We start from the raw sequence: 12,500 nt of genomic DNA on the forward strand, positions 1-12,500 counted from the left end.
TCTGCCTCTGTCCCCTCGTCCTCGGCTATTGGGTGGGAAATTGAGTGCCTCACTCATTTTTTTTTGTTGGCAAATCTCTTGAGAGATAAGCGTAGGCTTGATGTGAGTAGGAGCTTCAAGACTCTAGAGCTGGGCACTCTGCTCATCCCCACACTGCCTGTAAATACTGAGGTCCCTCTTGGTTACTGACTATAACCTCTTCTTTCTCAGATTAGAGGTTGCTCTCCGCTGCCTTTCCCTGAAGACATTGTCCTAAATGCTGCATCTTGTCCTTAGATATTATGTGCATACCAGGATATGTTCTTCGGGTTTAAGCTATCTATGAGGTTCTTGATAGCCATCACAAGATCTGCCAATAATTGGATATCGTCAAATAAATATTCACAGTGTCGAGTATTCACTAGGTGCCTAGTGTGCATACGAGTAATTGCTTTCTTATCCCCTTTGGTTAGGTTGGCGCTCTGGATTGCAAAGCTATAGCACTCCTTGTATATATGGGTTGCAAAATTGAGAAGCAAGTCTCTTACCCAAAGTTTAGGAATATAGTTCTCCTTCATGTTGCTTTTTTGCATCATGCAAAGCGTATTTCTGTAGTAGTGGTTGACATATTTCATTTCAGTCTCTTTAACATTCAGACTGCAGTCTTTCACTTCTATTACGAACACTTATGACAGTAATCACAAAATTTGTATAGTCTTCCCTCATCCATGCCACCCGTGAATGTCTACATCTAAGAAGAACTTGATTGACTTGTTTGTTAGATTGTCTAGCCTTGTACTAGACACAGTCTCTTGCGTTGCCAGCCCATAGACGATTGACTGAAAATGTTCACGGTGGTTACTGCTTTTCAAACGACCTGACCATTCATTGTAACTGGGTCAGTTTCTGGACAACCTCACTTTTCATCATCACTGTTATGTGTGCTTATGTGCCTCTTCCTGTGTGTCTGATCATCACTCAAGCATGTTGGTAATGCCTCGGCCACTTTGCCCTGTTGTTTCACGAGGTTAATCATACCTACACCCCACATGGCAACTTATCAGGTCTGTCTTCCAAGGCTTGTGCACATCATGCTTGTATATTTTCATCCTCAACTCTATTTGATGGAAAATTCTCTGCAGCCAGTGTAGTCCGAGCTTACAACTTCCGCTATAGCTCAGATTTGCCTTGGCAATTCACACTTTCATGTTGCTGGATTTAGCATAATTCATTTCTTATTTCACAGCACTACTCAGAACCCGCCTCCGACACCAGTTGACCTAATCGCATGGTCAAATACAGACAGATATTACATTTTCTACCATGGTCAGAATAGTTTCATATCTGGGGTTTCAACTCTGAATTTTTTTTTTCAGTACTGTTCTATATTTAATAAAACATGTACAAAAGGTTTCAGAACTGGCATAAGTCACAGATATGATGTGCAGAGGACATTATTTCTACTTAGACGAATTTCATTCTTAGGAATTCTGTTGGAATATGCCTCAAAATATACATGTTAGGAATTCCGATACAGAACTTAATTATATGTGAAAGGATATCCTATATGTTTGAAACAAAGAAATATGACTTTGGAGTAGATTTCTGAGACTGTACTTCTTTAATGAATCAAATATGGTATTCACTCCACAGAAGTGTCTTCTGGTTTGTGTTTTCTTTTACAAATGTTTTTCCTATTTTTCCTATCGCCGAATCAAGTGCTTAGTTTAGTTGATGGTAGCTTCCTGGACTACTTTTTTTCAGCTAAAGACATTTACAATTTGGAAGTAGATATGAACTGTAAACAAAATATAAACAAATCTCAGCGCAAAATTACAAAATCCAAGTTAAGACTTGCAAGTCAAAGCACCTTCCAGACTAATCACTTCAGAGAAAAAATTAAGACATTAATAAAAATATCGATAAAGTATCTTTTATGATTAACCACCTGACTACTTGGCCCCATCTACCAAGCTTGACCAAGACACCATTCAGAAATATCAAGAAGAGGACTAAAGATAACTGAAGGCTATAGTTCAAAGCCTATGTTATTAGACATTTAGCAATGGAATAGTTTTTATTATTTCCTCCAATGCCGTCAGGTGTAAGCAAAGGACTATCTTACTGTATAAGCATTTTTGAATAACGGTATATCTGTGTTTGGAATTATACCAATAGGTGGGTGGGACCTTTTATTTGACTTGCCTTCACCCTTATAAGAGTTTACATAATATTATTGCATTATCATGGGATGTAGTCAGGGTTCGTGGAGGTCTTAGATTAATTACTACTATATGCTCTTTAAAAACTGTACTTACTCTATATTCCAAAGCACTGTAGAGAGAAATCTTCTGAAATAGATATTTAGACTGCTGTTTGCTACATAAATTCAGGTGTCACTCCGCAAGATGAAACTCTCTCTCTCTCTCTCTCTCTCTCTCTCTCTCTCTCTCTCTCTCTCTCTCTCTCTCTCTCTCTCTCTCTCTCTCTCTCTCTCTCTCTCTCTCTCTCTCTCTCTCTCTCTCAGTAATTGTTTTATTTTTCTCAGATTCCAAACTACCAGACCTACTGCAAAATTTCCCAAAATTGGAGCACTTGGATCTCTCTTATTGCGAAATAGGGAGCGATGATGGTGCAACTATTTTCACATCTAATACGGTAAACTATATATTTCTTTTTTATTGCCGTTATTGAAAGAACCGTTTTAATTTTTGAAAACTCTTTTTGTGTAGAAAGTAGTTTCTCCCTCCTTATCTATATGGATGAGAGAATAAAGTAATGAAGAGTCTTCATAGTTAATGAGTAATCATATTTCACATATTCTGTTATTTTCCTCTATTTTAGATAAGAAAATCAGTTTATGTATCTTATCTAACTTTGTATCTATTTATATATCTTCATCCTTTTTAGAATTATATCGGAGTAGACTTTTCTACTTTAACGGGGTTTTTTTAAGAGAAGGTTTTTTTTTTTTATAAGATTAAGATTTTAATTTTTGTATAAGGGGTTAAAAAAGTCTCTTCAAAACTATGTAATCACTTTTTTTTCAAATGCTATGTATCTTTAATTATTTTACAGTAATGACTTATTTCTAATTAATGGTTACTGAGGTTTCAGATGTAAAATAGGAGCAAGAGAAATAAGTGAAATTTTTACCATCAGAAATAATGTTTGAAATAATGTTTAGGACAATCTTTTGATACTAATTACAGCAAAAACTAATCACATAGTAATTGTAGGGCTGATATATTCTATTCCCACCAAGAGAGAGACTATATTGACTGTATCATATTCTTTCCCACCGTTATCCCTACATCAAGGGGTCGGTTGCCTGATGTGCCCTCTCCAATGCCTTCTATCAAAGGCATCCTCTTCCAAAAAACCTCTTCTATCCATATCATCCTTCACCATATATCGCCATCTAACTCTCTACCTCCCTCTCTTACCATCCCCCAACAGGTTCCTCTCAAGCCCTCCTCACTTCTTCCTCACTTCTTCCCCTTTTCCTACCCACTTCTACCCACTTCTACCCCAATTCCTCCCCACTTCCTCCCCACCTTCCATGCTCAACTATATATTGACTATATATGCAAGTTCAATTACTCTTTTTACATCTCAAGCAAGTCTTGAAATTTAAGCTATCAATAATTGGTAAACAAGACTGACAGTTTCTATCTAATATTGGAGACACTGTAGAATTTCTAAAGTAAGATTGATTTTCAAGTCTAATATTCCTAACTTTATTATACTTTAATCTTCTATTTGAGTTATATGAAAATCATTTTGATGGAAAAGTAGTTGCTGTAATTATCTTATATTTTCAACGTTTAAGTGACGACCAAAAATATTGGGAAAATTGCTATATAGAAAGTTGTTTTTTGTAATTAAATCGTATTTCTACTTAATTCCCCCCCCCCCCCCTCAATTCCTCTTCTTCACTTTGGTAAATTATTCATTGTTCTCATGAAATGCTTCCAGCAATTTCAATGACTTCTCTATGTGACAGTTGATTAATTGGAAAGAATCTCACATTTACCACAAAAGCATTGCAAGAGATTTTTTTTTTTACACTGAATTAATAAAATTATCAATCTACATACAAGGGAGAGTTATACTTTTAATGTATGGCCTACTAGTCGGTATACATTGAGATCTTTTGGAGTCTTTGTAGTTCGTTGAGACAAACCGGGTGTAAAATTTCAAAAGTTATAATTGGAAAACCACACAATAAAAGGGAAACAAGCTTAAGAACACCACCTAACCTAAGGTTCTCCACCTAACCTAACCTATGAGCCATATCCTTACCTACTTACCAAACGGGTGGGAGGGATGGCTATGCCCCTGGCGATCCCCCCTTAGACTGCCATATCTTTAGCTAACCATAAGACTAAGTCTCAACCCTATGTTTCCTTCCCATTCTCCTTCACTCTGGCAAGGTAACACTAAATCATATTTTTTTTTAAAGTAAAGATAGCTTCATATCATCACATTTCAGACCGAGTTAAACTGAAATTTCCCTTTAAATAAAACCGATTTGACAAGTAATAAGAAAGTTTACGCCTGTCCCACTGAACATTATTCACCCCAATTTTTTCTTATTGCATTATTTTATTCATTTACTGTATACTCTATTGCAGGTTCTACGCTCTTTGAAAACGTTAGATCTCAGCGGTAACCCTGACTTTAATGCTCAGGATCTTCGTAACCTTGAGAAGCTCGAGTCCCTTACGTCTCTATTTATGAAAGGATCTGCTAATAAAACACTAGGTAAGTAACATCCAAGTAAAAGGCCACATCTTGATAAACTACTAGGCATCCGTGGTCCTTCCAGTAAAGCTGCTAAACACATTGCTTAGAAATAAAGGGAAGAGAAAACTACAAAAAAAATTTTAATTCTGTGTACCATTAAGCAAGAGAACTCGATTCTAAGGCATTGGAAGACTATGGCATAGAAACTATTGCACTATCCAAGATTTTAGAATATTCGTTTAATGTTGGAATGTCCATCACCTAGAGAAGTGGCTATAAAGTATCTCTTTTACTGTTACCAAGTGGGACAATAGCCATGGTTAGCCACTTAATAAGAATATAAGGCATACTATGCTTGGTGATATCATTTGTCTTTTAGGGGTGGAAAAGACTACTCAGTTGTGTGTCAGTCGACCCAGTGGTGCAATAGAGTTTGCTCCTCCTGGGTAAACTTCACTGAACTTACTCTTACTCCGGTGGTTCTTAGGCCACATTTTGACCCATGACTGCTCGTGATAGGATTCTCCACTCTTCTCTATCCTGTGCCTGATGGAACCATTCATTTGTGTTTCCCCCAGAGATTTTTACATCCTCCTCCAAGCATCTTCTCCAATCTTTTCTTGACCGCCTACAGGTTTTATTCCATCGACTTAAGCCAAGAATATCCTCTTTGGAGCTCTATCCTCATCCATAGTATATTTTCACTGAAAATATAATAAATTTTTTATACCCTTTTTTTCAGTCTTATTTTTCAACACTGGTTATGTTGCCTGATTTAGAACTAGTTGACATAAGGTCTATAGAAAGGTCAGTTCCTTTTGGAATGTCAGTTCCATTGGCCTCTCCATGGGTATTTTCTGGTCCATGTATATAACTTGTTGCGTCTCATCTTAACTTGTTTGTTTTATTTGACTTTGAACATTCATATCTGCTTTAAAAGAGTAAGGTGGATAGGTGGGGCTTGTAAATAAAGTAGACTTTACACAATTGGATGAATCATTCAAGGTTTTAGCTAGTTACCTTTTTTGTAGTCATAAACAGAATTGGTAGATTTCCTCTATCACGAGGAAACAATAATACATACATTATTATTATTATTATTATTATTATTATTATTATTATTATTATTATTATTACTTGCTAAGCTACAACCCTAGTTGGAAAAGCAGGATGCTATAAGACTGGGGGCCCCAGCAGGGAAAATAGCCTAGTGAGGAAAGGAAACAGGAACAATAATATCTTTAAAAAAAGTAACATTAAAATATATATTTTATATATGAAGTATAAAAACTTTAACAAAACAAGTGGAAGAGAAATAAGTCAGAATATTGTGACGGGCCGAGAGGAAGGTTGCGACTCAAAGGCAGGAAGCAATCAACTGAGTAACTTTATTATAGAACACTCTCCTTTATATACAAAACCTCAAGGCAACAGGCATTTTCATGTTCACAAGACAGACAATGTTACAGAGGAAAACCGGAGACATGATTATTCAGGTTCTTTTTAGAGCGAGGGAAGAGCGCAGATACAAGCATAATATATACAAAATAATTTATGTACGATCGTGTGACACACGGTTGGTACATGGCTCCCCACCCCCTAAAAAGGACATACTGTACATGTTAAATAGGGCGCCCTGATCTAGAGAGGCGAACTGTAGGCGGGTCATCTGGCAGAAGATAAGCAGGTTTTAGACGATCAATGGAGACCCAGTCTTCTTTGCCACGAATGTTTAGTAGGAATGCTTTCGGACTGCGTCGGATCACAAGGAAAGGGCCCGTGTAAGGGGGCGTTAGCGGTGGCTTGCTAGTGTCGTTGTGCAGGAAGACATGCGTTGCAGAGTGCAAGTCCGTTGGTATGTGATGCTTCGCTGGGGGCTTGTAAGTCTGGCGGCACTGAGTAAATTTTCCCACGACGTGACGTATGCACTGGAGATCGTCGGAAAGGGTTGTAGAAGGAAAAAATTTGGCAGGGACAACCAACGGGTTGCCATACACCATTTTAGCTGCCGAGACGTCAAGGGTGTCTTTAGGAGTGGTCCTTAGTCACAGGAGGACCCAGGGAAGCTGAGTAAACCAGTTGCAATCCTTGCAGCGGGACATCAAAGCTGCTTTGAGGGTGCGATGAAAACGTTCAACCATTCCATTGGCAGCGGGGTTGAAGGCCGTTGTCTGATGTAGGGTGATGTCCAGGAGATTCGCTAATGATGTCCACAATTGAGAGGTGAAGGTGGTTCCCCTGTCAGAAGTAATATGCTCAGGGATACCAAATTTTGAAATCCATCCAGAGAGTAAGGCAGATGTACATGAGGCGGACGTTGCAGTTTCCATGGGAATGGCTTCAGGGCAACGAGTGGAGCAGTCGATGATAGTGAACAGCTAACGGTGTGCTTGTGATGTGGGTTGGGGGCCTACAACGTCGACGTGAATGTGTGCAAAACGACGCTGAAGTTTAGGAAAGGTGCCCACTCCTGATTCTGTGTGTCGATGTACTTTGGAAGTTTGGCAAGAAGTACAGGCGCGGACCCAATCCTTAGCATCCTTAGAAATTCCGTGCCAAATGAACTTTGCCTTCAGCAGCTGTGCAGTAGAACGGACGAGGGATGTGAAAGGGCGTGAATGAAATGAAACACCTGCCGTCGCATGGCAGCATGAATCCAAGGTCGCGCTCTACCAGTACTGACGTCACAGAGGAGGGTGGTGTTGGAGTCTTCGAGGGGAAAGTCTTCCCAACGGAGGGAAGTGCAGGATGTCCTACATGCTTGATACTCTGGATCCTGTCGTTGGGCTTCAGCCAGGGCGTTGTAATCCAATCCCAGTTGAACAGCAGCCAACGTGTTTCTTGACAGGGCATCGGCAACGGTATTCATTTTCCCAGGGACGTATTGAAGGGTGCAATTGTATTCAGCCACGGCGGAGAGATGTCGGCGTTGACGGGTGGACCAGGCATCAGACTGTCGAGTAAAGGTGTGCACCAGAGGCATGTGGTCTCTGTGAATGACGAAGGGCGTACCTTCTAAGAAATGGCGAAAGTGACAGACAGCCAAGTGCACTGCCAGCAATTCTCGATCGAAGGTAGAATAACCCGATTCTGCCTTGGACAGTTTTCTTCTGAAGAAGGCCAATGGGCGGGGCGAGCCGTTGACCACCTGCTCGAGTACTGCACCAATAGCAACGTCGCTAGCATCGGTGGAGAGGAGAGGGGCGTGTGGGATAGGAAAAGTGAGAGCCGCAGCAGTTGATAGGGCCTTCTTTGCATTGCAGAAGGCTGCTTCTTGAAGGGGACCCCACTTCAGGTCCTTTGGCTTGCCCTTGAGGGAGGCGTAGAGGGGAGCAAGAGTGGCGGCAATGGCTGGCAGAAAACGTTGATAATAGTTGATCATGCCCAAGAATTTCTGCAGAGCTTTGACGGTCTAGGGCGCAGGGAAGTTCTGAACGGCTGCTACTTTCTCAGGGAGGGGATGGACTCCTTCAGGAGTGATGCGTTGCCGTAAGAATGACACTTCGTTGGCGCCAAAGGTACACTTGTTGTACCGGACTACAAGGCCGTTTTGTTGCAGGCGGTCGAGCACGATGCGCAGGTGATGGAGCTGTTCCTCTTTTGAGGAGGAGAACACAAGTATTTCGTCCACATAACATAGACAGAAAGGGAGGTCCCCTAAGATGCCATCCATGAGACGTTGAAATGTGGCCCCAGCATTAGGAAGGCCAAAACAGGAGTAATTGAAGGTGTATGTACCAAATGGAGTGGTGATGGCAGTCTTGGGGATGTCTTCTGGGTTCATAGGCACCTGCTAATATCTCTTCAGGAGGTCGAGCGTAGAGAAAACCTTCGCTTTGTGCTGGTGGGAGGTCACGTCGGCAATGTTTGGGAGGGGGTAGTGATCCAGTTCTGTTTGCATGTTCAGGCACCTGTAATCCCCACACGGACGGAGGGAGCCGTCTTTCTTCAGAACGATGTGTAAGGGTGACGACCATGGGCTGAAGGCCTTTTGGCAAAGGTCCATTTCCTCCATTTCGGCGAACGTCTGTTTGGCGGCTGCCAATCGTTCCGGTGCCAGACGTCCGAATATTTCGAAGACTGGGAGTCCCGTCGTCTTGATATGGTGATAAATACCGTGCTTGGCAGGAACCATGGGCGTTTGGCGAAGGTCTGGACGGAAAACTTCCGGGTTCGACATAAGGAGGTGGGCGTAGGCATCCGTGGGTGCGCTGATGTGGAGAGTGAGGTTAGAGGGGCCGGGTTGAAGAGGTGTCGACAAGTACGAGTCTGCGTTAACCAATCGTCGGTGGGCGACATCGACCGGAAGGTGGAAATGAGAGAGGAAATCCGCACCGAGGATTGGCAATGTGACGTCAGCAACGAGAAACTTCCAATTGAATTTACCGTTTCCGAACGATAATGTGAGGTTCTCGTAACCGTAGGTGGGTATCGCAGATCCGTTGGCAGCTACCAAGCGGACGTCGGCAGATGTAGACAGACTACGTCGTGTCCTGAAGAGTTTCCTTGGCAAAAGAGAACGACAAGCACCCGTGTCTACCAAAAATCGCACGCCAGTTCCTGCATCCTGTAAAAAGAAAAGATTAGAAACACGGGAGGCCACCGCCACGAGCGATGGCCTACTCACACGTTTTTTGGCCACTGACAATCCTTCGCACATTTCTTCGCGGTTGCCCCGAATAAGAAGTGGTAGTAGGAAAACTGCGGCAAATGGGAGGTAGTAAGTGGCTGTAGAAGTCGCTCATTGGGGCGCGAGCGATTGGTGGGTGGTGGGCGGCTTTGTCGCTGCTTCGGCACGTCACGGGGTATGCGTGTATGTCCTACGGTATTCATGTCAGCTTCGGTTGACGTTGAATAGGCATCCTCTTCGTCAGGGGTGGAGGCGTTGATGGGGGTCTTGAAGTGGCTGTCCATAAGGGCGTCGGCTTTGGTCATCAAGTCCTTTATGGGTAAACTATCGACATCGGGTATGGCAGCGCGTATAGGTCCGCGTAAACAGCGTATCCAAAGGGCACGAAGTAGATTCACCTCACGAGGAGAGCCTTCTGCATCAGGTTTCAGGGGAGCGATACTGGTCATTTCCCTGAGGGCAAGCGAAGCCCTTTGGTCCCCCAACGGTTGTTGTGAGAGCTGAAAAAGCTTTGCTATACGGGCGGCTGGCGACGGCGAGTACTGCTGTAGAAGGTATGTTTTGAGGGCGTCATACGCTATTGGGGTGTCTCCTTGTTCACAAAGCCAGTCGGATATTTTTGGGAAGGTGTCCTTGGGTATCGCCGCTAGAACATAATCTGCTTTGTTGGTTAAGCGAGTCACGCCCCTGATGCGAAACTGGACTTCTGCGCGCTGAAACCAAGCACACGCCTCTCCGTTGGCAAACAATGAAAGTTTGAATGGGGCGGCCGTAGCGCCAACTGCCGTAGAGTCCGCCATAGTACCAACGATGGGGGGGCGAGGGGGTGGGGGTGGAAGGCGGTGGGAGCGAGTCGACTTCCGGGGTCACCAATGTGACGGGCCGAGAGAAAGGCAGGAAGCAATCAACTGAGTAACTTTATTATAGAATACTCCTTTATATGAAAACCTCAAGGCAACAAGCATTTTCATGTTCACAAGACAGACAATGTTACAGAGGAAAACCGGAGACATGATTATTTAGGTTCTTTTTAGTGCGAGGGAAGAGCGCAGATACAAGCATAATATATACAAAATAATTTATGTACGATCGTTTGACACACGGTTGGTACAATATTGTGCCCGAGTATCCAATGGTGGCCTATTGGAAACTTTCCTGCATTACAATATGCCGGACTGGGGTTTGAGTCCCGTTCTAACTCTATAGTTTCTTGTAGTTTCTGCAACCTCACGATCCCTGTGAGCTAAAGATGCGGGTTTGGAGGGAGCCTATAAGTCATTGGCAGCCATTGCATGACTTTCTCTGATTCTATCTCGGCCTCTGCCCTTCATGAGTGTCCTTTAAACTAGATGGAGAAATATTTCCCTTCATCGATTTTATACCAAACTCTTGAACCCATCGAATATTGAATGTATCGTTGTATAAAAATACATTGACAACAGGTTACATAGAAGTTGTACTAATGAACTTTGTATTCATTGACTGGTATCTATAAAGAATTCTATTTCGAAGGACCAATATTTTCATGAAATTCATATTGATTTTTGACCACCCTTTTTACACCTGCCCAGGAATTTCATTTCTATCTGTATGACAAGATTACCAATTGAAAGGGAAATTGTTTAGAAATAAACTGTAAAACAAAGATGCTGATGAAAAGCTTTTTATCATTTGTTTTACAAAGTTCTGTATAGAAAAATATTGTAATTTGCTTAACAGCACTTCGTAAAGTTAATAAAAAAGCGTTTGGTCACGTATTTACGAGCTCAGCAACTTTATTTTACAGGATATATTACCAACAGTTTCCCTTTTGCTAAACACACTGTTACATGATACCATGTACAGCTGTCAGACGTCTTCTTAGCTTCCCATGAAGTGTGCAGATATTAATGAAACTAACTGTACCATCCAAGAGTAAGGAACATTGGTTTGATTTCGGAGTCACTCGCAGACAAGAACCGCTTACTATATCTAAAGTGTCTTCTCTTAGAATAGGGGAAAGAGGAGATGCAATTTAGGCAGCTGCAATGAATTTAAATATTAGAATGCTTGTGAGGGGTGACTGTTTGAGGATATAAGGAAGGAAATTAAAAGGAATAAACAAGGAGAGACACCAATTTTTGATAAGGTTCAACATTGAAGTATGTTGGTGGTAATGTAAATAGTGACTAATGGAGATCTGTTCAGTTCATCAGATGAGGGAATGTTTTCAATATGGTGGTTGAAATCAATCATCTAATTTAAATGAGAAAGGCCATAGTGTTGGAAAATACGAAAATAAGAGTGTGAAATTATTATGAAGATATTCTGTTTTCTTTGTTAATTGGGGTAATTGTATGCACCTATCAGTTATTTTATAATTTTTAATTTACGTATGTGCTTTGGTTTTTATATAGTAATGGTGTGTATGATAATGATAATGATCCTATTATTATTATTATTATTATTATTATTATTATTATTATTATTATTATTATTATTAGCCAAGCTACAACCCTAGTTGGAAAAGCAGGTTACTATAAGCCCAGAGGCTCCAACAGGGAAAATAGCCCAGTGAGGAAAGGAAAAAGGGAAAATAGAATATTTTAAAAAGAGTAACAATATTAAAATAAATATCTCCTATATAAAATAAAAAAAAAAACTTGAACAAAACAAGAGGAAGAGAAATAAGATACAATAGTGTCCTCAAGTGTACACTCAAGCAAGAAAAATATAACCCAAGACAGTGGAATACCATGGTGTCCTTTTCCTAGAAGAGCTGCTTACCATAGCTAAAGAGTCTCTCCTAACATCAGTCTTTAATCTTCGCAGTGGAAAAATAATTGACTTAATAATTTCTCTTCTTCACATACTTATTACCTACTGTAGGTTGACTTTTGGAATATGATTCTTATTCTTGAGAAGTAAATATCTGAAACTTAGATCCATCCTTTTTCAATTTGTGTAATTGGGTCGTCATATACCTCTCCAATAACCATAGCCATGAGATTTAAAATTTTAGGCTGCACTTGTGACCTCTCTCTCTCTCTCTCTCTCTCTCTCTCTCTCTCTCTCTCTCTCTCTCTCTCTCTCTCTCTCTCTCATAGTCATTTTAATTTTCATTCTCAGATGAACAGCTGCCATACCTACTGAAAAATTTGCC

At 41.2% G+C, this 12,500-nt stretch overlaps 1 protein-coding gene across 3 annotated transcripts in view; it reads left to right on the forward strand.

Annotated features, from left to right (window-relative positions):
- Positions 1-12,500, forward strand: part of LOC137652353 (toll-like receptor 2) — a 74,564-nt gene that overhangs the window by 16,832 nt on the left and 45,232 nt on the right. For all 3 annotated transcript variants that reach the window (XM_068385731.1, XM_068385723.1, XM_068385713.1), the window contains exons 5-7: positions 2,528-2,637; positions 4,617-4,746; positions 12,467-12,500. The exon at positions 12,467-12,500 is cut by the window's right edge and continues 76 nt beyond it. In XM_068385731.1, coding sequence (XP_068241832.1) covers positions 2,528-2,637; positions 4,617-4,746; positions 12,467-12,500 — 274 coding nt within the window. The remainder of the gene's footprint in view (positions 1-2,527; positions 2,638-4,616; positions 4,747-12,466) is intronic.

This window comes from Palaemon carinicauda, chromosome 1 (assembly GCF_036898095.1).
Source record: "Palaemon carinicauda isolate YSFRI2023 chromosome 1, ASM3689809v2, whole genome shotgun sequence".
Classification (NCBI taxonomy): Eukaryota; Metazoa; Arthropoda; class Malacostraca; order Decapoda; family Palaemonidae; genus Palaemon; species Palaemon carinicauda.